General features: G+C 46.3%; 1 protein-coding gene across 1 annotated transcript; it reads left to right on the top strand.

Moving 5' to 3' along the window:
* The first annotated feature begins 537 nt into the window (after nt 1-537).
* HORMAD2 (HORMA domain containing 2) lies at nt 538-24,085 on the top strand. The gene is made up of 13 exons (XM_071444909.1): nt 538-627; nt 1,980-2,064; nt 2,838-2,982; nt 4,529-4,592; nt 5,567-5,603; nt 6,871-6,891; nt 7,572-7,589; nt 8,870-8,937; nt 11,910-12,061; nt 12,648-12,904; nt 13,054-13,162; nt 14,497-14,558; nt 23,475-24,085. The coding sequence occupies exons 2-13, from the start codon at nt 2,020-2,022 to the stop codon at nt 23,589-23,591; spliced, it is 1,095 nt and encodes a 364-aa protein (XP_071301010.1). The 5' UTR covers nt 538-627; nt 1,980-2,019; the 3' UTR covers nt 23,592-24,085.

Raw genomic sequence — 24,085 nt, forward strand, 5'->3', positions numbered from 1 at the left:
CGGGGCGCCTCAGGGGGCCCGGAGCTCCTGAGGGACCCCTCAGGGCCTGAGGTCCGCCCGTGCCTCACAGCGCCTCAACAGCGCTTCCCAGCGCCTCAGGGGAGCTCCGCGCACCTCGGGGACCCCCAAGTACCTCCGGGAGCCGCTCCCCGCGGGAGCCCCTCTCTGCTCTGGGGCTTTCCCGCGCCTCAGCGCTCCCTCAGCGCTCCCTCAGCGCTCCCTCAGCGCCTCGCGGCTCCCGCGCCTCAGCCCCGCCGCCCGCTCGGGCCTCAGGGGTTCCTCACGGTGCTGCTGTGTGAGGGGCAGGACCCAGCCCCGTGTCCACCGCGGCCGGGCCTGGGCTTCCGCTCATAAAACCCCTCAGGAGCCTCTCAAAAAAAAATGAGTAAAACCCATCTTCGGAGCCATGGCTGCTTTTTTAAGGGCTGTGGTTCCTCACCTTTCCAACATCAGGCACAAGGGGCAGAGTGAGGGGTGCAGGGCTGAGGGTGTCAGGGAGCAGTGGGTTCCTAAGGATGCAATTTGTCTTTTCCCTTTCAGTACTAATTTACTGATATTCAGTGATAAGGTGGCTGCAGACTGGGGGAGCGTTGGAGTTCCAGGGCAAGTTCTGTCCTTCCAGTCCTGGTGTGACACTGATGCCAAAGTCTTGTACCTTGTACCTGAACAGCTGGGCTGTAATGGGTCAGCTTGGTCTGGGTGATGTTTCCTCCTCAGAAAATCAATATAAATATTTTATGGTTTATAAAACATGTTTTCTTACATCTTTGTCTCATCTAAATCAACTTTATTTAGTTAATAACCTCATGTTGTAATTACAACACCTTTGTCTGCTTTGATTGCATTCCAGTCCTGCTCACAGTGCCCAGGTAAAAAAAAGCAAACTACTTTGCTAAAATATTTAACACGTTAAAAATTTTGCAGGTGTGTATTTGTTTAAATATACTTTTATAGCTGTAATCTGTCTTCATTACTAAATGAAGTGCTAAATTTAGCATAAAAGCTGTCACCGTGTTCTGATCAACATGTCTTAATGACTGCCAACAAATGGAAACGTGGCTTCCACAAGAGAAAAAAAGAAAAGGCACAAAAGGTGCAAATGCAGAACAAGGCTTGATCAGCTGAGTTAATAAAAGGCTGCATTAGGTCAGGAGTTAAATCACCCTGCCGTGTTTGTGCTATTACTTTAATCCTTACTGGGGAATTTGAGTAGCTGCGGACACAGCACCGTCCCTCTGGGACCTGTTGGTGGTGTTTCCTTTCATTAACATCCCCCATTTGCAATGAGATGTGGAGATCTCCCAGCAAGTCATTTTTCAAACTAGTTAACACAGGCCTTGTTAATTCCAGCTAATGGAAGTTTTTAATCAGGATTGTCAGATGGTGCTAAATCAAGCAACTCACTCAAGTGAGAAACATGGAATATCCAGTGTTATTGCCTGTACCAATCAGCTCTCCATTCTGGTAAAATGAGTATTTTCCTCTTCAATCCAGGTTTATCTATCTGAAACAATTGGGACTCTCCCTTTTTTTTTTTACCTTTCAAGGTGTCCCAGAAGAATCATTCCCTTATTCTGGCCAAGACCGATGTTAGCACGTTTCCTGCTTACCCTTGCTAAGATATTAACTGCTATTGGCAGACCTCCAGTTCTTTCACATTCCCCCTTCACACTTTCTAATGGTTGTAGGAATTAACATTTGTGGTTTGGAATATGAGAAATGCATTCTGAAGTGGCACCGACTGACACCAGGTGCACTTGTGGCCCTGAATTTCAAATACTATTGATTGTTTACCAGTGAGCAGGAGTTTTCATGCTCTGCAGGCTCAGTGCCATGGTGTACCCTTGGTTTACTTTGCTTTACCTGTCCTTCCTGGCAATTAGCTTTCAAACTCTGAGGAATTTCATTCTTACTTTAACATAGATGAGAAATAGCAGTAACTGTGCTTTCTACATGTCTCATGCCTTTTTCTTTTTCAGGGTTTAGTTACAAGTGGAAGGCAGGTCTTTGAAACACAGGATGGCTGCTCAGCAGCTACTCAAGCAAAAGAACAAGCCCTCTAAGGTAAAAAATTAAAATATGGTGGTGCAGACAATCTTAGCTTTCGGTTTGGGACCTGGCACGCCTGTGCCTGCGGAGGCAGGAAACCTTCCTGTTGTCTGCACTGTTCTTAGTTGGATTCATTCCAATTCAGTGAGAGGCAGTGTGGGGCTCTGACATGATTTGACTCAATAAATGTAGGCTCATTAGGTGTGCACAGAGCTTTATTAGCAGGAAGAACAGCAATAAAGGAATAGAAGAACTAAATTTAGTGCAGTGTCCACTGCATTGTTCGTGGTGGCATCACGCAGTGTGTATTTACTGTAGCTCCAGGTGCTGTTTTACAGCTTGGAGTTAAAATCACTCTGCTGGCAACTCAGGCTGCTGGCAGAGCTCAAACCAGCAGCCTTTGGTACAGCAGTGGCTGCCACACCAGCCCTGGGCTTGTGTGACTCCACAATTAAAACTGCACACCTTTTTTGAGGGGTGGCTCTCTGTTAGATGCCAGCACTGGCGCAGTGGAGGGGGTGGGAATGTGATAAAGGAGAGGGCACATCCAACCAGTGCACTCTGCATCTGGGTAATGATGTCAGATCTACTGAACTCTGCCCTTAAATCATTTAATCCACCCACCTCACACATGAGTCTTCCCTACCTAGCTTAAACACCAGAGAAACCTTAAAATTTCATGTTATATTTCGAAGTTACCCTCTTCCCACCTGCTGGGACTTGTTTCTAAATATAATCTGTGTTACACTTAAGAAGGTGCTATTTCTGGCCTTGGCTTGCTTTTGCAGGAGGCAGTGCTGTTCCCTGAGAGCATCAGCACAGAGCAGCAGTCCCTGGTGCTGGTGAAAAGGCTCCTGGCCATCTCTGTGTCCTGCATAACCTACATGAGGGGGCTGTTCCCAGAGAGCTCCTATGGCACTCGCTATCTGGATGGTAACACCTGCACTTTGTGCTGAGGGCTTCTTTCTACTCACTGCATTTTATCTATCATCTTTTACCTATAATCTGCCTGATGTGTTATCTTCTGGCTGCACATGTGGGTGACTTCACTTTGGGTGGGGGTTGGCTACAGATTCTCACATCTTCTCAAGTCTGGGTGCAGACAGAATTTCTGACAGAGAGCATGGAACCCTGAGCTCCTGGCTTCTCTGTTGGTGTTCTCTTGGTTTAGAGTCATTCCTTGCCATTGCCAGCCCCATGAATCAGGTCTCAGAGCCAGGAGAGTGACTTAAAACACAGAAAGTCTTAAAATTTACTCTTATTGGAATGTTTTATTTTCTTTTGGATTTTTGAACCCATGAGGTTCACATTTCAAATTTTCATTGGGAGGCTGAAATTAGATTTGCCCATTTTCATAGAATTGTGGAGTGGTTTGGGTTGGATGGGACCTTTTAAAGGCCATTAAGTCCAACCCTCTGCCATGGACAGGTTCACCTTCCAGTAAACCAGGTTGCTCCAAGCCCCATCCAACCTGACCTTGAATATTTCCAGAAATGGAGCATCCACCTTTTCTGTGGGCAACCTGTGCCAGTGTTTTACCACCCTCATTATAAAAACCTGACTTACATCTAATCTAAATCATCCCTCCTTCAGTGTAAAACTGTTTCATTGTTGGGATTTGGGGTTTATTTCCATGAAAACTATCTCATATGTGCTTTGGGAATCAGAACTTTTTAAGGAAAAAAAGAACTTTGAGAACCAAACTCTTGTCACACAATTCCAAGAATTGGTGATGCTTTATGATCATTCAAGGTGTGAAATGTCCCCATGCATTCCAGTCCATTTCTGTGTTGTCCCTTATGGCATTAGTTGCCCTGAAACTTGTTCACATGTACTTTGTAGATTTGGTTGAGGGCACAGAAATCCCAAATTCGTTCTTGATCCCCTAACCCTGAAAAGCCACTGGTCAAATGGTCAGGTCTGTCTAGTGCCTCTTTGATGAGGAGTGTTAACATCTGGCCTGCTCACATCTTCCAGGGCCCCTTGGTTGAATCCTAAGGTGTTATTAATGCCCCTTTTCACCTGTAGGACAGGTGTCCCTTTTGCCATTCTGAATGCCTGGAAGCACAGGTAGAAGGAGCTGTGTGGAAAAGCTTCACAGAAAGTTTATTGTGAGCCCAGTCCTTGAGACATCGCTTCACATGGATGCTGATCAAGTCTGAATGCAGAAGGGAAGGTGTTAGGGAATGCTCAAGGGTGGAGGGAGGAGAGGATGAAGCTGCTGGTGTAATAAAGCTGTAACTCCCTCCCTTCTTCTGGGAGAGCCCAGGGCTTGTGAGGAAAGCTCTGACATTTGCAAACCCAGCAATAAGCTTGTGTCAGCCCACCTGAGACTTGGTGGAAATCCAACATTTCCGCTCAGGAAGGACCTTCAGATAAAGCTTTTACCCAAAAAAGGGAGGATGGACTGGCTTAGTTTCAGTGTTTGCCCAAGAACTGTGATAAGGATTGTAACTATGTGCTAAATCTGGTTTTGCAGACCTCTGTCTAAAAATTCTCCGAGAAGATAAAAGCTGTCTGGGATCATTGCAGATAGTCAAGTGGTAAGTGAGTAACAGCGAAACCAAGACAAGATTGTGCTGAGTAGGAGACATCTGCCCCTGCAGTCTTCTTCTTCCTGAACTGGAAAACATCGTGCCCTGGTGCCAGGGGAGCTCCCACTGCAGCTGGGGGTGCTTGGCCCCTGTGTAAGCAGGACAGAATTAGTGACTGAGGTCATGTGAGTTCGAGGGCTGTGGAAGTGATGGCTGCAGTGAGGTCATGGTCAGGCCCCAGAGCACATGTGGCAGCAGAGGTGCAGAGAGAGGCTAAAGACTGTCATGAGATCCTTTCTGTTGTGTTTAATTTTTTCTAGTTTCACTTTGATAGGGATTCTTGCACTTGTTTTTCAGTATGTACAATATTTTATCTCCCTCTCTAAGAACCTCACAGTTTTCTTCAGGATGTATTTCACAGTTGGCATGTTCCCAACAAGCAGAAAAACTGTCCCTGATGTGCTAGGGAGATACCTGCTGCACATCCTTTGACTCCAAGAGTAAATATCTGGCCATTGATGCTTCAAATAATATTTACTACTTTGAGAAAATCCATTGCTGTAAACTCTGCATCAGATAACAAAGATTTACAAGACCAGACATGTTCAGATTGAGCCTAGCTCTGTACAAGGCTGATGGGAAAAGAGCCATCAAAGCTCTGGCTGGGGAGCTGGAACAGAGCACAGAGCAGGAACACTCAGAGCCAGCCTTTGGCCTCCAATCCTTGTCTTTGTCAGGATTCAAGCAGGCTCTGGGCTGACAGGATAATGCCCCAGAAGTGTAAACAGTGCACAGATGCAGAAAGGAAAATGCTGCCTTTGGGACTGACCTGAAAAGGACTTCACAAGTCTCAAATGTTGGTGGCTGTGTTGACCTAATTCCAGAAAAAATGCCCTTTAACCCACATCTAATGAGTATGTTTACAGATCAGGAGATAAATATTGCTGGTTAGTATTAACATGTTTTGGTTTTTTCCCTGGCAGGATTCAAGGTTGTTTTGATGCTTTGGAGAAGCAGTATGTAAGTGGTTTTTTTCACTTTTTATTAGAGTGTCCTATTTCTTCATAAAGTAAGGACAAAACTTTCCTTCCATTCCTGCTGTATTTCTGTTGTGATCTTTGATGCACCCAACAACCTTTACAGCTGTGGGACAGGGGAAAGACCCTGCCCTGAGTATGAGATTTGGGATTTTATACCTTGAGCTCAAATCCTGTCCACTTTCTCTGGCCTCTCCTGGCTCTCCATGGTGTGGGAACCAATTTGCAGCCTGCAATGGATTTTCCTGAATTCTGTGCTCTACATTTGTGTTCTCTTAAGTTTGATAGAGGTCCTGCCAGGCAGAGCTGAGATCTGGATCTCCTTCCTGGTTTTGTTTTCTTCAGAGAGGTGCTGTGCTTCTGCTGTCCTTCATCTCCTTTTCCCTAATCTTTCCCCTTCATCTCATGTTCTCTAACCCTCCTGGCTTTTCTCTCAGGCTCAGAATTTATCCCTTTTTTCCCCCCTTAATTCACCAAATAAGGTGTGTAACTGCTTCCATGACAAAACCAGCTAGCAAGTTCTCCTATTCCTTGCTGATTTTCACATCAGAACTGCCCTGCACAGGAAAAAGCACCAATTGCTGTGCTCTGTGTCTGCACTGCTCACCAGCCCAGCTCCTCCAGGCCAAGTGGAGCACTGGTTGTTCTGACACTGGTTGATCTGAGTGTTCCTCAGACATCAGTGCAACTGTCAGTGTGCACAATAATTAACAGTGTTGTGAACAGTTTACTGCTTGCTGACAGCTCTAGGAGGTATTTAGCCCTTTGTTATTCATGAGAGACATAAATTAATTGTTTGACAAGGATTAAGGAAAAACTGAGGGATTTCATGCATGTTATAAGATTGTTTTTAAGGGCAGGCCCATGTGCAATTCCTTGATAGAGCATAAATTAAATATCTTTGGGGAATTTCCTAGCAGAAAGCAAATATTATCCCTTGAGTAGGGATGGGTGCTCTTGTGAAGAGTTTTAAACCAGTATTTGGGGATTTGTTTGAAAGGAGTCCCAAGGGGGATTACTGAGCATGGAGTTGTTTTTTGGGAAACTGCATCAAGCCAGGCAAACCGGCCACTAGGTGTTGCTGATGCTGTGCTGGGAAGAATCTGCAAAAAGGGTTTTAACTCCTGGTTTGTTGAGTGTATTTATTCCTTCTCCCTGTGTAGGCAGTCGGGGTTTGATAGGAATTGCTTTTCCTTGCCCGCTAAGGTTAGATGTTGATTTTGTGTTTTGTTTTGGTTTTCTCTCCTTAGCTACACGTGGCTGTCCTTGCAGTAAGTAAATGAATACAAAGTGGTTTTCTCTCCCCTCCCCTGCTTGAAAGAGATACAGAGTCAAGGTTGTGTCAACCCATTTGTGCCTTTTTTAAAGAGAGGCCAAAATGTGTGTGATTTTTAATAGAGCTGTGACCTTTCTTAGATACAGTAAATGTAGAGTTCAAGGCTGCATGGAAATGTTTTGCTCAGCATGTCAGACTTCTGACTGAGGCCTTATTTGTCTCCTTAAACTCTGAGAGTGATTCCTATCATGGAAGCTGCCATGTGCTCTCCATTTCCCTCTGCAGAGGGATCCTCTTTATTAATCTGATCCTGGAGAAACCACACACTGGTGGTTCTCACTGTTGGCCCCAGCCCCCTGCAAAGCACCAGGAGCTTTGCTCACCATCTACCCTGTGCATCATCTGAGCAGTTAAATCCCAGGCATCAATAGCTGCCTGTGAGGGCTGGAATGGGAATTAACCTCATTCCTCCAGTATTGCACACATGAGTGTCTTCACCTGTCTTTGAAGTGATAAGTATTGACTGCAGATAGAGGAAGGCTCTTTCCCAGCCATTCCTTTCTCTGATCCCACACTAAAGATAGCACAGTCTCTGCTGTAAACTGAAAAATCCTTGTTAGTCACTGGTTCAAGTTGTCCCAGGGAGAATGTCCTCACTGTGCTTTCTTGTAACAGATTTACACCAATCCCGAGGTAAGAAAGAGTCTTAATTAATCTTTGAGGCAGCTGAAGACATGGGTGAGTACATTTGTATTCAGAGTGGAGTGGAGGCTTAAGTCCTACCCTGACATAGCTCCTTGGTGACCCCATTTCTGTTCCTGTGCCTTCAGTCCCGAGTGCCAGCTCAGTGAGCTGCACTGTGATCAAACACCCGGCTGAGGGCCCACCAGGGCCTCAGGCAGGGATGTTAGCAGATAACTAATGGGCATGTTCACAGTTTTGTTTTCTTTCCCAAAGACAAAAAATGGGAAATTCAACATTACTCATTTGCAAACCACCTTTTTAACAGCCTTGATGAAAAGAGCTGGTTTTTCATGCAGAGAGGTGTAGGACAGAAGTCAGGAATCCCTTCAGACCTGCGTGGGTGTGTTGGGTAGTGCCTGGCCTCGGCCTCTCCGTGTTCCCTGTTGTGTTTCTGTTTGGTTTCACCTGTTTGGGTGTGATCCAGGAGTGAGGGTCTGCATCCACTCTGGGGACAGAGAACAGTTTCAGACCCTTTGCATCTGAACCTGGTTCCAGTTCTGCTGTGTGGCACCTCAGAGTCTGGGGACAGAGCAGGAGCTGAGCCATGCCAAGGCTGGATTTGCAAGGAAAGCTCCGAGTTAAGAGCCCAGCTGAGCTCCTACTAATCGACCTCATTGTCTCTGGAAAAAGTGAATTATAGCCATGGAATTGGTGTACAATAGACCCTTTCTCATGGGGGGAAGCTGTCTGTTCTTCCTAATTGTTTTATTCTTTAATTCTTTTAAATGGAAAATCATCCACTATTTTTGTCTACCTCAAAAAGAGTCCTAGACCAGTGAAGTTCAGCTATTTCCCATGCAATATTGTTTGGATTTCCCTGTGGGAAGAGTCCTCCAGGCCCTTGTCCCCATTCAGAGCATGGGGCCAGGCTTCCTTGTGGCACTGGTCACCTGTGCAGCTTCCCAGTTTTCCTTTAGCAAGGGTCACTGGGAGGACTGGCCAGCCCTGGAGCCTTGCTAGAGACTGAAGCAGGAGAGCCAGGCCCACAGAGGAAGTGGAAGGAGGAGGCAGGAAGTTTGTAATTTTGTTGTGATTCTTTCAGTGCTAGGTGAGATGTAGCTGTTAAGAGAATTTGCCAAAGCCTGTGCAAGCAATAATAGTTAAAATTGTCAGCATGTCAGATTAATTCTGTGCTCTGGCAGAGAGTATGAAAGGACTCTCCAAGCTCAGGACACATCTTGTTTCTCAAAGTGATCCATTTCTGCTTCTCTCTCTTGTTACATCTCTAGACAGTCACTGAAATGTATCAATTCAAATTCAAGTACAAAAACAAGGTGCCCCAGATGGACATCAGCAGGTAAGGATTTGGGGTTACACTAAAAACTGTATTCTTGAAGCATTAAGAAGTTGCACTTTATGATTGCCCAGAGAGGTTGTGGACTCCCCATCCCTGAAAGTCCCTAACCCTAACCCTAGGGTCCAATCCTTATCCAAAGCAAGGTTGGGTGGAGGAACATGGTTTACTGGAAGGTGTCTGTGCAGATGGCAGGGTGGGGAGCAACGTGAGCTTTAAATTCATTCCAACCCAAAGCATCCTGTGATTCTGTGTTTGAGCAGGTCCAAGTCATTAAGCAGCTGTAAATCCCATCAGAGTTGAGGATATTCACCTTACAGGGTATGAACTGCTGGGAGAATGAGCTGAAATGCTCCTTCACAGCACCACGAGGCCCTCAGAGCACACCTGAGCCAAGGACAGTTGACAGGAGTGGTGCCTCATCAGGGAAGCCATGCAGAAACCAGCCCAGTTGCTGAGCTTGCTGCTGTCTCAGCTAACAACAAGTGTTCTTACACTGCCACCAGGCAGCCTTGTGCTTTCAGATGAAACCTGCTCAGGTTTGAGCCCTTTCACCATGATCCTGTGCCCCAGATTTTTTTCCCTTGAGCATTTGCATATGTGTGTTCTGCTTGAGCAGCCCTGCGTGGGTGACCTGAGAGAACTTTCACTTAGGCTGCCTGAGCTGATGGTGCAAAATATGTGGCAGAAAGTAGCAGCTTTTTGCCTCTTTTTGGCACTCTCTGTTAGGTGTTTAAAGCTGTGTTTAGTAGGCCATAATCCTGTGGAGCTTCAAATAAATGCTATCAAAGGCCATTTACTATAACCAAAGCAAAGAAAATTAATTAACCTGGTTTTACTTTATTCTACAGTTGGCACTGGTGAAAGATGGATCTTGGAACCTGCCTGGACAGCAAGAGAGCTCTGCTGTCTTGTGTGCTCCTTAGGAAGCTCCTCCCCAACACTCCTGGAGTGTGCCCTTAACTGCTCTTTCTCTAAACACATGCAAATAATCTTTAACCATAAGGCAAAATTATTTTCTTTTGGGCAAATCTGAATTATCTCTGGAATGACTTTTTGGCTGTGCCCTCCATTTCTGCTTCCAAGCTGCTGTCCAGTGTCTGGACAGCACACACAGGGGAAGAGGAGATCTGGGATGTGAAGGATAATAGATAGTCCTTGAGTACTTTGGGGTTTTAATCAGCCTTACCCATTAATTCCTAGAAATAAGGACAGTCCCCACATGGAGCTTGGGTGTCCTTTCTGTCATCCAGGGAGAGGCCAAGCCATCTTCCTGTCATGCTTGAATGTGCTCTGAGGCTCCAGAGCCTGTGGCCCTGGATTCCTGGGCTGTGTTTCTGTGGGGATTGGCAGTGCTGTGGCAGGCTCAGGCGTGTCCCTGCAGTCTTTAATAATCCAGAGTTCTGGCACAGATCAGGGAATTGTGTCATCTTTGCTATCAGCTCCTTCAGCTGATAATGCTGCCTTTTACACCTGCAGCAGCTGTCCTGTGCAAACTCGGAGTTAATCACTCTGGGAGAGAGGTTTTGTGAGGCTGCAGCATCACAACCAAGGGGTAAGGGGAAACTTTCTCCTAAATGGTCCTTGCCTTATTCTAAACGGATTTTTGGGACTTCCTTGCCACAGATCCCACTCCTTCCAAGGTTCTGTTTCTTATCTTCTGCTTTTTGACTCCCTCCTGCATCACATTGTCTTTATGTTATTCCCATATTGAAGTAGTGCTTGACCTCTTAATGCTGTTAATTCCTATGGACATCTCATTTCTTTTTTCCTTATGAACTTTCCTTTTGCCATTTCTGATCTGCTAATCCCACAGTTTGTAATGGTGATGGATATTCCACCTTGGGCACTGCCTGCATTTTCCTCTCACTGTACGTTTCTGAACATGCAGGATTTAATCAAGGACCACAGTGCACATCTAATACCACAGAGTTTGGACTTCATGATCTTAGAGGTCTTTTCCAACATAAATGATGCTGTGATTCCATACCTTGGGGATTCAAGCTGTTCCACAACCACCCCATTTTCATGACCCAAAGAAGTTCAGTTGGAAGGGGGAATTGATCTTAATTTGCTCCTTTCTGAGGGTCAGTCAGGCAGCTTTGCTCTGGGATATTCATGGGTTACCTTTTTACTGCTTTTGATGCAATTTGAGGTGATTGTGTTGGGCACCCTCCAGCCTACACACAGTGTCAGGGGTCTTCCAAAGGAGTTACACATCTTTGTGACCCCTTCTCATTGAAAGTTAGGGAAGTTCAGGTCCCTTAGTCACACAGTGATTCATCTGCTTGTCTGAAGTTGGCTGGCTGCTCTGAGTTGCTCATCTCATCTACCTCAGTTTTAATCAAAGAGAAACAAACTCCTCTGGAGTGCCATTCATCCCACTCATGTCACCCATGGGTCTCTGTCTGGACTGCTGGCTTGGAGCAGCCAGCTGACATTTGGATGGGTGAAGGAGGTGAGGGGAATGCCCCTTTGTCACTGCTGAAAAATGTGCCTCTGAGCTGCTTTTTCTTACATGGAATTGAGTGAGAACATGCAATTCACTTCTCTTCAAAAACTGCAGAATGGACTTGAAAATAGCCCCTGTGATGAATCGCCTTTAGATGGGATCCTCAACTCATTCCTCTCATTCCTGAAATTGCTTAGGTGAAAGGCACTTGTTTTATGGTCCTTTGATCCAATTTAATCATGTTCAAACAAGTGAGTCATGACATTTGTATAATGGTTGCCCCAGCTCCAAAGTCTGTTCAAATGTAAATGCCAGGCCTCTGAGTTTGGAGCGGGTGTTCTGCGGATGCCACCCCATCCCTGGAGCCTGTTTCACTTCCCTGTTTATCTGGAAATTACATAAAGACATTGTAGCTTTGTCACTGGTGGTTTCAGACAAGTCAGTGGGTGCTCTGTGTGTGTAATTGGATCGTGAATATTCATGACTGAGGATAACAAATCCATTATTCTTCTTCGGATTGCAGCAACCACAGGGAGTTTGTGGCTGGGCTGTGCAGCAAGGATGTCAAACGTGCCAGCAGGCTCCTGCTCAGGACCCTGTACCTGCTCATGCAGGACCTGGGGCCACTGCCCAATGACATCACCCTGAGCATGAAACTCCTCTACTACAACCACGGTAGGGGAGAGCAGGGTGTGCCTTGGGGAAGAGTTCCATCAGTCTCTGTGATAAGTGTGAGCCCTGGGAATAAAATAAAGCATAGAAAAGCTGAGATGGGAGAAGCTGTTGGCTGGCAGCACTGAGAAATGGTGTAACACAGTAAATCTTTCTGATGCACAGGGATGGCAAATGTTTTTAGGAAAGGTTTAAAATCCATATAAGAAGTACAGCTATGTGGTGTGAAAGGGAAAAATCCTTCTTCCCTGGTTGTTTTGTTTTGTTTTTTGGGGTTTGTTTTGTTTTGTTTTGGTTTTTTTTGAGTTTGTTTCCTTAAGGAACAAGCAATGTCACGTTCTGCTCCAGCACTTTAATGGTATCTCAGCATCCTAAAGAAATTTTTTCTTTGAGCTCCCTGATAACATTTGCTCAGCTAATTTTACCCTTTGCATTCTGTCCCTTCCTCCTAAAAAACCCCCAAAAAAATGGAATATTTTTAGTAGTTGATGGTACTCGAAGTTGGTTCATAACTGCTCTTTCTAAATCAGACTGAGGAGAGATGGAACTCACTTTCCCTGGCCTCATGGGGTTCCCTCTCCCTGTGCAGTCACTCCCAAGGATTACCAGCCCCCTGGCTTCAAGGAAGATGGCAGCCCTGGTGACCTCTTGTTTGCTGGGGATCCCATCAACCTGAAAGTGGGCTCAGTCTCCACTGATTTCCACCTCATGAAAGTCAGAGTGACAACTGAGAAGAAGAGGGTGAAGAAGGCTGACAGCAACCTGATCCAGAAGAATGGCCCTACTGAGATCTCCCACCAAGGGCTGGACTGTGAGGAGGATGAGGAGGAGGAGGAGTGCACAAAGGTATAGAAATAGCTCTATCCAATTCTCACCAGAAGAATAGAATTTATCTAGCAAAAACCTCCTTAAAAGAAACACTCTCCTCATGGATTTACCACCTGGGTGTATTTTTTAGGTTATATTATTAAGACAAAACATCATTTGTTTTACAGAATCACCCTTGTCCTGTCAGAGCAGATTCAAATGAGCATGAAGGGGACATAAGTGACACTCATCCAGGTAGAAAAACAGAAGCATCTTCTTTTTGCCTTGAAGATAAAGGTAAATGCCCAGTTTCAAAACTGAAGGAGTTTCTGCTCCTGATTGTATCTCAGCATAATGTATTCCACACAATGTCCTGGGTATGGTCTTTCAGTGCTGTTAATAACAGCAGGTTATTTAGATATTAGGGAATTAGGAATTGTTCCCTGGCAGGGTGGGCAGGCCCTGGCACAGGTGCCCAGAGCAGCTGGGGCTGCCCCTGGATCCCTGGCAGTGCCCAAGGCCAGGCTGGACATTGGGGCTGGGAGCAGCCTGGGACAGTGGGAGGTGTCCCTGCCATGGCAGGGGTGGCACTGGATGGGCTTTAAGGTCCTTTCCATCCCAACCCATTCCATGATTCTGTGATTCTCTAATATTTAAGTTTTGGATATGTGCAAAGTTTGTCAGGCTGTTTGTGTCAGGTCAGACTGAACTGTAACAAAGGGCTGGTTGATCATGCTTGGTTTGTTAACAGAAACATTTGATTTTGTATCAGTATCTTTGTACCTCTTTATCTCAGCAGTTTTTTTTTTTGAGATATGGAGGAAATGCACAGATCATCAAAACTGAGTTACATTATCTCCATGTTCAACAAAGCTCTTTTCCTTTAGCTGTTACAGTTTGACTTTTGCTAATAACTTCCATGTGGGAAAAGATACATTAAAATACATGAGAAAAAAGCCTTTTCTGTGCCTTTAATCAACCCAGCCTGTGCTATACCATGCTGTTTGACCTTCGAGGCTCTGGGATCTAGCCTGTGGAACAATACCATCTAGTGACAAAATGGTAAATAGCATTCCTGGGATTGTCAGGCAGTAGGATAAAGCAGCTTTCCTGCCTGTGAAATCACCTTTGCAGGTCTTTCTCCTGCAGATTCCCCGATGACTAATAAGGAATTCACTCATCCTGCCATTTTTGTTGCTCTGGGGATTTTTACAGGATCCTCCTTCTCTAAACAGTTGCCTCATCTCATGACACTGAGGCACTTTGGACACCCCCTCAAATTTTATTGAAACTGTCTGAAAGGTTAATAAATATTAACCAGGGGAGATCTCCCCTCCTATCCCCCACCCCTCACACTTAGGGCATGTCTAGACATAAGCTTTGTTTTCTTAGATCCAGGTTAAAAGGGAGATTTTAATTGCTAGAGCTGCTGCAAGCTGATGTTCAGATGACACTTCATGCTGAAATCTCTCTTTCTAGGAATAAACTGCCACTGCTGGCAGTGTCTGAGAGCAAAGCTTACACAATTTCATGGGATTTCTGCCTCAGTGGTTTAGTCAAGCTTCCAGATGATTTATTTTTATTAAATTAAGCACTTTGCAGCTAATTTTGCCTTGCTGTTTGGGTTGCAGGTAGCAAGAAGAGAGGAATCAAGGAGACAGACAGGATGCCTTGCTCAAGGGCATGTCAGGAGGTGAGGAAGCTTTAGTGGTTCTGAGATACTCCAGGCACAGGGGAATACACTGCCATGGATCATTGCATCATCAAATTCACTAACATCAGTGGATTTACTGTGCAGGGTAACAATACATAGAGGCTACAGAGTAGCAGAGGGATGTCAACATAAACAGGAAGCATTTAGGAAGAAGCTTTCCATGATCAGTTAATTTCCTCTGCCCAGTACTGGAATTTAATTCTGTTCTCTGGAGTTAGGACCTCTGAGTAACACACACAGAGCCAATCTCTGTCCCAGCCAGCCTTGTTTACCTGTGGGTGGTTTTAGATTAAGGGTCTGAAATCACTACTCTATTTTAGGTTTGAAGGGTGTATTTTTTGCCTAATATGGTCTTCACCTCTCCCCTCTTGCTTCCAGACTTTCTTTACATGTGAGTCACAGGTACCTAATGATTCCTATCCCTTTTTGGTTACCCCTCTGGGCTTGGAAGAATTATCCCCTGGAGGTACTGATCTCTTTTTTGATGGTTGTTGGGGCAACCCAAAGAATTAGGATAGACCAGGTAGGTTGTTTCAGATAAGTAAAAAATTAATCCCACCCTGAAGGCTGGCCAGCCAAACCCTGAGTCACCATCTGAACCCAAATTCACATGCAGAGGTTTGTTCAGTGACATGGCAAATCTCTGAATACCACCAGACTTGCCACTTGATCCTCCTCCCATTCAAATTAGCTGAGAATCATGTGAGCTTGAATGGTCAGAAACTGCATCTTTACAGGATAAGTTAATGAGAGTAGGAAATTGCTACTAAAATTTTCCCCGCCTCTGTTGAAAAGAATCCCGGGGTGTCTAACCCAGACAGCAACTGCAGACTGCAGCTCACCCTGTCATTCTAAAGGCATCTGCGAGGTATTTGCCTTGACTCTGGATCTTAGAAGTGAACTTGTGTGCCTAGGCTGGTATTTTTCAAACTTTAACCACATTTTTTTTCGTGTCACATCCTCCGCTTTCCTTCTGATCATTGTTTATTCTGTCGTCTGTGAAAACAGGAGCCTTTTTTGTTTGCGACTCATGGTTGCCCCACTGATTCATGCTCTGACCTTCTTTTGGGGCTGTCACCATGGCCAGCACAGCACCAGACACCTCTCTCAGCATGTGCATTTCATTAGAATTCGGTAGCAGGAGTGAGAGTGTCTGAAGGTGGTGGAAACAGCATTAGTTGCTGAAAAATGGAAGAATCACTTTATCCATCATGTGCTTCCAAAGACTTTTAAAAAAATCCCAAGCCCTGGGAGATTCTTTTCTTAATGTATTCTTTGATGCTATTTTTAAAACCTCATAGCTTAGAAACTGGCTAATATTTCACCCCGTTTAGGGAAAAACAAAGTCAAGCCAGTAGTTAGAATCATCACTGTAAAGCCTGCACTAATAAAAATTTGACACTTTTTTCCATATGAGAGGGACTTTCCCTTCTTTTCTGAAGGAAGTGGTTAAAACAAATGACCATTGTGTATTCCATGTGAATCAGGAAGCCAAGCTGGTGGGTGAAGTTTGTCCTAAAAAATGAGGAGAAGCTGGGGTTGAAGTTTGAGTTAGGTGTTGTCTGACAGGGTCAGGTGTAGGTGAAATGGGGAGGAGCAGACCTGGTGGGGTGTGAATGTGAACACCTTGTTGCCATCCAGCCACTATTAATAGTGTTTTCCAGCTCTTGGGTTGGGGTGGGAATGCCAAAATCTCCTGAATGAACCAGAACAATTTAGAGTGTCACAGAAAATTGCTGTCTGCACAGGGATTTGATATTCAAGAAGTTCTGAGTTCAAAACCATTACCCACAGTCACAAGTTGCTTTTGGAAATGTGGTTGAGCACATTTCTGCTCTTCAGCTGGAGTGAATCCTTCTGATTGCTTGGTTACCAAAAATAAAAACTGGACTTGAGCTTATTGGTCATTATCTTGCTGACCTAGAGCTCTTCAGGAAAACCAGGAATGAAAGTATTAAAGGCTTATTTTTGTCTCATTGACATGGGAGAGGCAAAAGGATGTGAATCTGCCAAAAGAGAAGCAGCTCTTCCTGCCCAGTGAGAGCTGGAGCTGGCCTTTAGCAGTGGTCACAGAGAGTCTCTCACAGAGGGCTTTGCAGGTTGGGGAAAAATTTTCATGTACTCCACTGGCTTCTTATCTGCCATCTCATGATTGATGATCCTTGGGATCAAATGAGAGATTGCCCTTTCCCAGCAGAGCATCTCTGCACTTAATCATCCAGAGTTAGGCACCAGCATGTAAATGAGCTCACCTCTCCTGCTTCAGGAGCCTTCTGATTGCATCAGCCAAGGGTTTGTCCTCCTGTGCTATCTTTGTGCATCTTCCTTCTTTCCACTGGCATTTTAGGAGCTGTGAAGAGTTGGGGGAAATAGAAAATTGCTGCCCATTAATTTAACTAATAGAAATCTGCTAGAATTGGGTCCTGCACTGGACTTGGGATTGCTTCTGAGTTCTTCAGCAAACTCTTCTATCCTCTTGTAAAGGACATCCTTGAATGTCCTTGTCCTGAAAATTGCTTTTGGTCAGCTTTGTCTTCGTGTAAGCAAACATGTTGCAGTGGAATGAGTTTGGAATGGAACAGAACTAGAAGATGAGTAAAATCTGACCATGTGAACGCCTCTGCAGGCATTTATCTCCCATCAGGAAGCTGTGGGCTGAAGTTCTGGGGTGGTCCTTGGAGCACAATCTCAGTGCACAGTGAGGCAGCCGTGCAGGGAGCCCTGGCTCGCCCTGAGCTGGGAATGGTGTGGCTGGATCAGCACAGCACCAGGCAGCTCTGCCTCCCAAGTTTCTGGCTTCATCAGCTGCTGCCAGACACTGCTCCTGCTGCTGGGCTGGCTGTGCTTGTAGACTGCTGTGGGACATGAGGGAGACAAGTGTTGACACTTGGCATTGTGTGGGCATCCCAATGGGACCAGGGATGGCTCAGGGGTTCTGCTCTGGGATTCACTGGCTGCTGTAGGCAGGCTCCTGCCATGTGGATCAGCTCTCCTGACAGGAGCTGTCTGCAGCTGAGATGTCTGGGGAGAGGTTCATACCTAAGTGTTGTGAATCAGGGCTGCTCTAGGCCTCAGAGGACAGTCTGTCTGGCCTCCAGCTGCTGCTCCTTGTGCAGAAGACTTGGCTACCTGGCCATGTGCTCCTTCTCCAAGGGACTGTGTGGACACAGACTTTCATGGATGATGCAGTAATACCTGTCCAGTGTGCCAGGGATCAGTGTCAGTTACCCTGATAGAGACCTCAGAGCCCCTTCCAGTGCCCAAAGGGACTCCAAGAGAGCTGGAGAGGGACTTGGAATAAGGGCCTGGAGGGACAGGACACAGGGAATGGCTCCCACTGCCAGAGGGCAGGGATGGATGGGATATTGGGAATCAGGAATTGTTCCCTGGCAGGGTGGGCAGGCCCTGGCACAGGTGCCCAGAGCAGCTGGGGCTGCCCCTGGATCCCTGGCAGTGCCCAAGGCCAGGCTGGACACTGGGGCTGGGAGCAGCCTGGGACAGTGGGAGGTGTCCCTGCCCGTGGCAGGGGATAGAGTGAGATGAGCTTTAAGATTCCTTCCAGCCCAAACCATTCCATAGCTCCTGTGCCCTGCTGAGCTGCAGTGTTGTACACAGCTTCTTTCTGGCAGTGAAGGTCAGCACAAGTGTGTTCAACTGCAGAACAACAGCTTGGAGATCAGGACCTTTGTTGTCTGATTTTTCCCAGGCAAACCACGTTCAGAAGTGCCATGACAGAAGGCAGTTGAAGGATGAAACCTGCCATGTGCAGAGCAATAGGAAAGCATTTTTCTGTAGCAATATCGTTATCTTGAACTTTCACAGAAGAGGAAAAAAGCAGCAAGGTTTATCTCTGTCTGTCTATCAAGAGAGTGTATCTGATGAGAAGTTCCCAGAACATTTTCTCCTCCAAACCAGCTGAAGCTACACAGACCCAAGCAATGAAGAGAGAAAGATTCAGAGATGAGCTTGCCTCTCCTTCCTGTGAGCTCAGGCCATGCTGGGAGGAATGAGACAGGGAGGTCAGGAAATTCCTGGCTTCTCTCAGTCCACGTCAGATCCTTAGCTGTATCTTGGGGCCATTCATCCCTTCCATGAGTTATCCCTGTCTAGTGTGCAGGAAACAGTTTCCTAGTGATCTCTGCATGCAGAGGTGAGGCCTGTCACCCCACAGGTCCAGGGAGATTTAACCCTTGCACCCTCAGATTCCCTGGCAGCTCCCACAGGGACATCTGTGGGAAGATGTGGCGCTTCCGTGCTGGCTGCCACTCCATGTGTTCATGCTGTGCATTCTAGCAGCCAGACCCTCTGGAGAAATCCACATAAATTAAGGTTGGAAACATCTAATATCCTATGAGGGCCTGCTGGGTAGCAGCCTCATAGGCAGAAAGAGTGTCCATTGTCTTTTTCCCCTCAGTTACAGAGTTGGAATCAGGATTCTGGGAAGTGATTGTGATCCAGCAATGAGAATGTCCCTCACAGAAGTGGACAGTGTGATTGAGGGCCCTGGAGGAGATTAGCAGGAGACGTGTTGGTAATTTTGTCTTCTAACAGAAATTTTTGAAGCTGGAATTTTGGAATTTTTGAATTCTGGAAAGATCTGTTCATTAATCCTTTAAAAGCTACAAGATACACGAGGGTGTGAGACAAAAGAGTGGCACTGAATGACAAAGGTTTATCAAGAACTGAGGAAAAGGAAGAGGACTGGTGATAGTCAGTGATGTGTTGGCGTGGTTTCCTGGGCACAAAAACGTGGCAGCTTTCCACAGCAGCACCACACTGAGGGTCTCTCATTGTTCCACCTGCATAAGTTGGCTTTCACAGTAACCAGCGTGATCCTCCTGTACAGATGGAAATCAGGAGGGATTCCACTGATGTCAGTGTGACCATGGTACTGGAAACTGATGGGAACCCAGTGCTGGGGTTTAACCACAGAGCCACCCCTGCACAGCCACCGGGGTCAGCAGGGCCAACCAACCTGCTCAGAGCACAGGGAGAGGGAGAGCGTTCCTTGGGACCTGCTCCCCTCAGGTGGTGAGTATCTGCAAGGAAGGAGGCTCCACAACCTCCCTGGCTGACTTTCACCACTACTTCGTTGCCCTCACATTAAAAAAATTAAAAGTTTGTCCATATGTTTAAATGGAATTTCTTGTATTTCCCTGGAAGTGCTCAAGGCCAGGTTAGATGGGCTGTGGAGCAACCTGGGCTAGTGGAAAGTGTCCCTGCTCATGACAAGGGAGTGGAATGAGATGAGCTCTAAGATCCCTTCCAACACAAACCATTCTGGGAATCTGTGATTCTGTGGTTTCAGTTTGTGTCCATCTCCTCTCATCCTTCCACTGACACCATGATGTGTCCTGTGACCCTGGGATTTTGCTGTGCTTCGGAGCACGGAGCAGCCAGCTGTCAGTGAGCAGGCAGGAATTAGGTCTTAGGGGACCAATCTGAAGAGTCACCAGGTTGATTTTTGGAAGTGACAAGAGTTTGTTGTGCTGTTGAGTCAGTGGTAGCTGCAGTTGAAATCACAGGATGCCTCAGGTCACTCTGATTAACATCCCTGATGATGAAAGTCCTCCACACAAACTGTTGTCCTGACACCTGAGGGTCACTCTGCCTTATTTCAGCAGCTCACTCTTGTATCTCAGCCCTTATTCTTCCAGCTTGCTCGATGGAACTGCACTTCTTTTGACATTCATGTGCTTGTGAATTTGTGGGGATAGTTACAAGGTACCAAACAAAACCCTCCGTGTCCTGGACAAAGGGAACTCTTCTGAGGACATAAAATCTGCCAAGTGCCAAACCCCAGCATGGGGCAGCCCAGGGACAAAGAGGGACACAGCCGAATGCTCTTGTGCAATTTTAGCTGTTCTGCATAGGATGCCTTGGGAAGCAAAACACATGTCAGGAGAGCTGTAAATCTTCTTCAATTTATGCTGGGAATTTTTGGCTGGAATATGTGGGGACACTGGGGATTGCAAACTGCAGAGCACAAAAACCGGGTCCTGATTGAGTCTATCTAAGAATAGCAGTGTGGCTGTGGTCTGCTCGCTCTGCTTCGTCCACCCGTCTGCCTTGGGAAGGCTTTAATCTAAGTCTAATCTATTTTTAGCCTGATATCTTCTCCAGACAATTCGCAGCTGTCCTGTGAGTTTTATGCCAGAAATTAGTAACACTTGTATGATTCACAAGTTAGCTGCAGTTCTACAGGAAAACTCCTGCGGCAAAATATTGCTTTTTTACACGTAGTAAAACAGGAGATTCACACTCACTGATATGACCCAGACCCTGAACTCTGCCTTGGACTCAGAGTCAGGAGGTCATGGAGCTGCTGCTGCCTTTGCTGCTTGCTCTGGGCTTGTCCCACCTGTCAGCATGGTCCCTTTTTAGGGTGAAGGTGCAAGGGCTGCACTTTGTCCTACCTGCTTCTACAGCTCCTGGCTCATCCGTGGGGCTGAGGTTGTGTATGAGGAAATGCAACATTCTCAGAACCCAAGCTCTGACATCAGTTATTCAAGTGAAGCATCCCAGTACGTGGGAAAAATTAGAATTAATTAACTTCTGGAGGCTTTGATTGTATGTTTAATCAATGGGAGGGATTTCCTGCTTCTCACCACACCGTTGAAGAGGTTTACTTTCTGCTTCAAGTCAAATAAGCATATGTCGGGTCTGACTTAATCCCCTTTAGAGCAGCATTTCTGGGGAAGAGGCTGGAGTGTTTGGTTAAGGATGGGAGCTGAAGTTGGACTTGGGGTCTGTTCCTGGCTCCAAGCTCCTACGTGAGCTTGGGCAGGGACGGGCCAGGACACGTTGGCTGCAGTGAAATACCTCTCACTGTTGACATCTGATTCATTGAATGGGTGAATAGTGCTTCTCTAGAGCCCTCCATGGCTTCCTTGGATGTTTTCACTCCTCATCTCAGGTTCCTGCGAGGTGCTCGTGCTGCCTGTGGTAAAGGGCAGAACTGGGGGGAGCTGGAGTGCAAGCAGCTGCTCATCGTGGCTATTTCTCCACCTTACAAGTATCCCATCCATGCAGGAAATTCTGGAGGAATAGCAAAGGGGTAAAACCTTCACTGAGTAGCTTTGTGGGCTGTGGAAGATCCATTCCTCAGGAAATTAAAGCACCAGCTCTAGCTAGGTTTGAACAGAAGGAGAGCTGCCTCATCCAGGTGATGGAGCTGGGATACTGGGAATCGTGCCCCTGCTTTGTTGTGTGGCCAGCAAAACAGGGTACAAACCCTGCAGCTGTGTTAGCACTGCAGAGGTTTGGATGCAAGGTTTCCTTCTCTGGGCCCTTCACTTCAAAAATAGAAGGAAGCAAACGGGTTAAAACAATGTTAGGGAGAGGAAAATAAATAGCTGCCAAAAATGCCAGTTGGAGCAGCTGAATATCAGGTGAGGAGCTGTAACACATGGCTCTGTCCTCAAGCAAACACACCTTGGGCAGCCTTGGAAAGCTCTGTCAGCCTGACTGTGCAGGGTGAGGGAGAACCTGCCCAGCCCACTTTGGCACATTCTTGTTTTCTCTGCTTTTAGGGAAAGGAAATTGTACTTTTGCATTAAGCAACATTGTATGGCTCATAATGAAGAGGAGGGAAGAAAAACAAATTGAAACACGATAGAGAGGCGAAGGGAGGCTGTTGCAAAGTATTTTGCTGTTAATCCCTAATCAGAGCTATTTCACACATTAGAAAGCCCATTGCTATGCAGAGATTGCCGAAGCCTCATTCCAAGGTCAGATGGAAAGCCAGCCTTGGTGACGTGAGTGGGGAATTCTATAATGACCACATCTTGTAATCTGGAGACCTTGTGCTCATCCCCGGGATGTGTTCTGGAGCAGCTCTTCATTAACTCTTTGTGCTTGCCCTGCTGCAGTTCCGGGGTTCCTGGTGCCTTGCAGTGACACTAGAGGGAGGTACTCCTGTTTGGGAGCAGCAGTTCTCTTAGCACTCCTTTCCCTCGCCGTTCACCTCGCTGTCATCCAAGTGAACTTTGTTTTGGAGGAGAAGCTCTGTGCTGTGGTGTGTCCCCTCAGCTCCAGTGAGAGAGGCTACATTGCCAGACTGTGCTTTGTCCCTTCTGGGTGGGCGACAGCACACATTGCTCTCAGCAGCTCCAGATTATTATTGTAGAAATGCAAATATGTGACATGATAAGGAGGATAAGTGAGTTTGTCCCCTGGCACAGCCAACACTTCAGCTGTCGTCCTGGTTGGCCATCTCCCTGTGGTCTGTCTGAAGTGTCTGTTCCATTGACTCACTTAGATTCTCACATATATTTATCTGTGTTTTTTAACCTCTTGGGTTGCAGGCTCAGAGTATTTCTGGGAGAGGTTTGTGTCTTTCTAGAGGGAAGTTAAGCCTTTTGGGAAAAAGTTTGCTTGGCTTAGTTATTTTTCACAGACTCACAGGTAGTCTTGAAGCCTGAGATTGACCAGCTCACACTGAATTCCTTGATCTACAAACAGAGGGACTGTGTGTCTTCTCCTGAAAGGCTGTGACAAATTTCACTTAAGTGCCTCCTGTTTTTCCATGTGTTATGATTATCTGAGGTTGGTTGAGAAACAAATGCCCTGTCAGCTATTATATTCCTCAAGGATCTCCTTGCTCCTGCTATTTTCTGACAGTGATGGGGAGATGGGTCCTGTCCCCTTGCCACCAAATCCATTCCCTGTCCCTGAAGCTGAACCTGTTGCTTGCACAACTGTTACATTCCCAGCTCCATCCAGTACTCCAGTTTTGATTCCTTGCCTAATTGCTTTTCTGGAGAACAGGATCACACTGAGCAAAGCCAGGAGGATCCAGGCATACACATGACACTTTTGGAAGCTGTACTTTTTAACTCATGTTGCAGGAGCGTGCCCTGTGAGAATGATCCCTGTTTCTGATGGTTCTTACAGATAAACCTCCTGAACCTTGCCTTCAGCCAGGAAGAGGTAATAGGACCTGAGAAGAAAAGGAAGGTCAGTGAACCAGAGAAGCTGCCTCTGAACGGCAGGAAATTATGTTCGTTCTGACACACAATACATTTGGAAGGTGTGAGTTTGCATTGTCATCTGACTGGTACAGACCAATGTTTAACTCTTCCCCATCCCACGTGTATTTCTGCATGTTTATTTGTCTCCTGAAAACTCTGGATTGCCAAGAGACAGCAAGCACCAGAACTGCCATGGCATTGCCAACCAGCTGCACTTGTTTGATGTTCTTAAGCTGAGAAGTTACCATTCCACATGAACGGTGTCTGTGTGCTTCTTTCTTCCTCTTTCCCTCACACCCCCTGCCCCTCCCTGGATAAGTCTCCTCTTCTGGGGCTGGACTATCCTGTCACCCTGATTTAAGGCATTGTTTCCAGATGAACTCTGAGGTATCAATGCCAGCAGGCAGCATTTCTCATGATCCACCACACTGTGCTTAACTGCATCCTTTCTGCTGTTTCCTGGAGCTTAGATTTTTTTTTTCAAAGAAGGGGTCTTATCTCTATTGAGTGCAGAGATAAACTAATCTGTACACA

Source organism: Agelaius tricolor, unplaced genomic scaffold (assembly GCF_023055355.1).
Source record: "Agelaius tricolor isolate 1412-34295 unplaced genomic scaffold, bAgeTri1.0.p SCAF_20, whole genome shotgun sequence".
Taxonomy (NCBI): Eukaryota; Metazoa; Chordata; class Aves; order Passeriformes; family Icteridae; genus Agelaius; species Agelaius tricolor.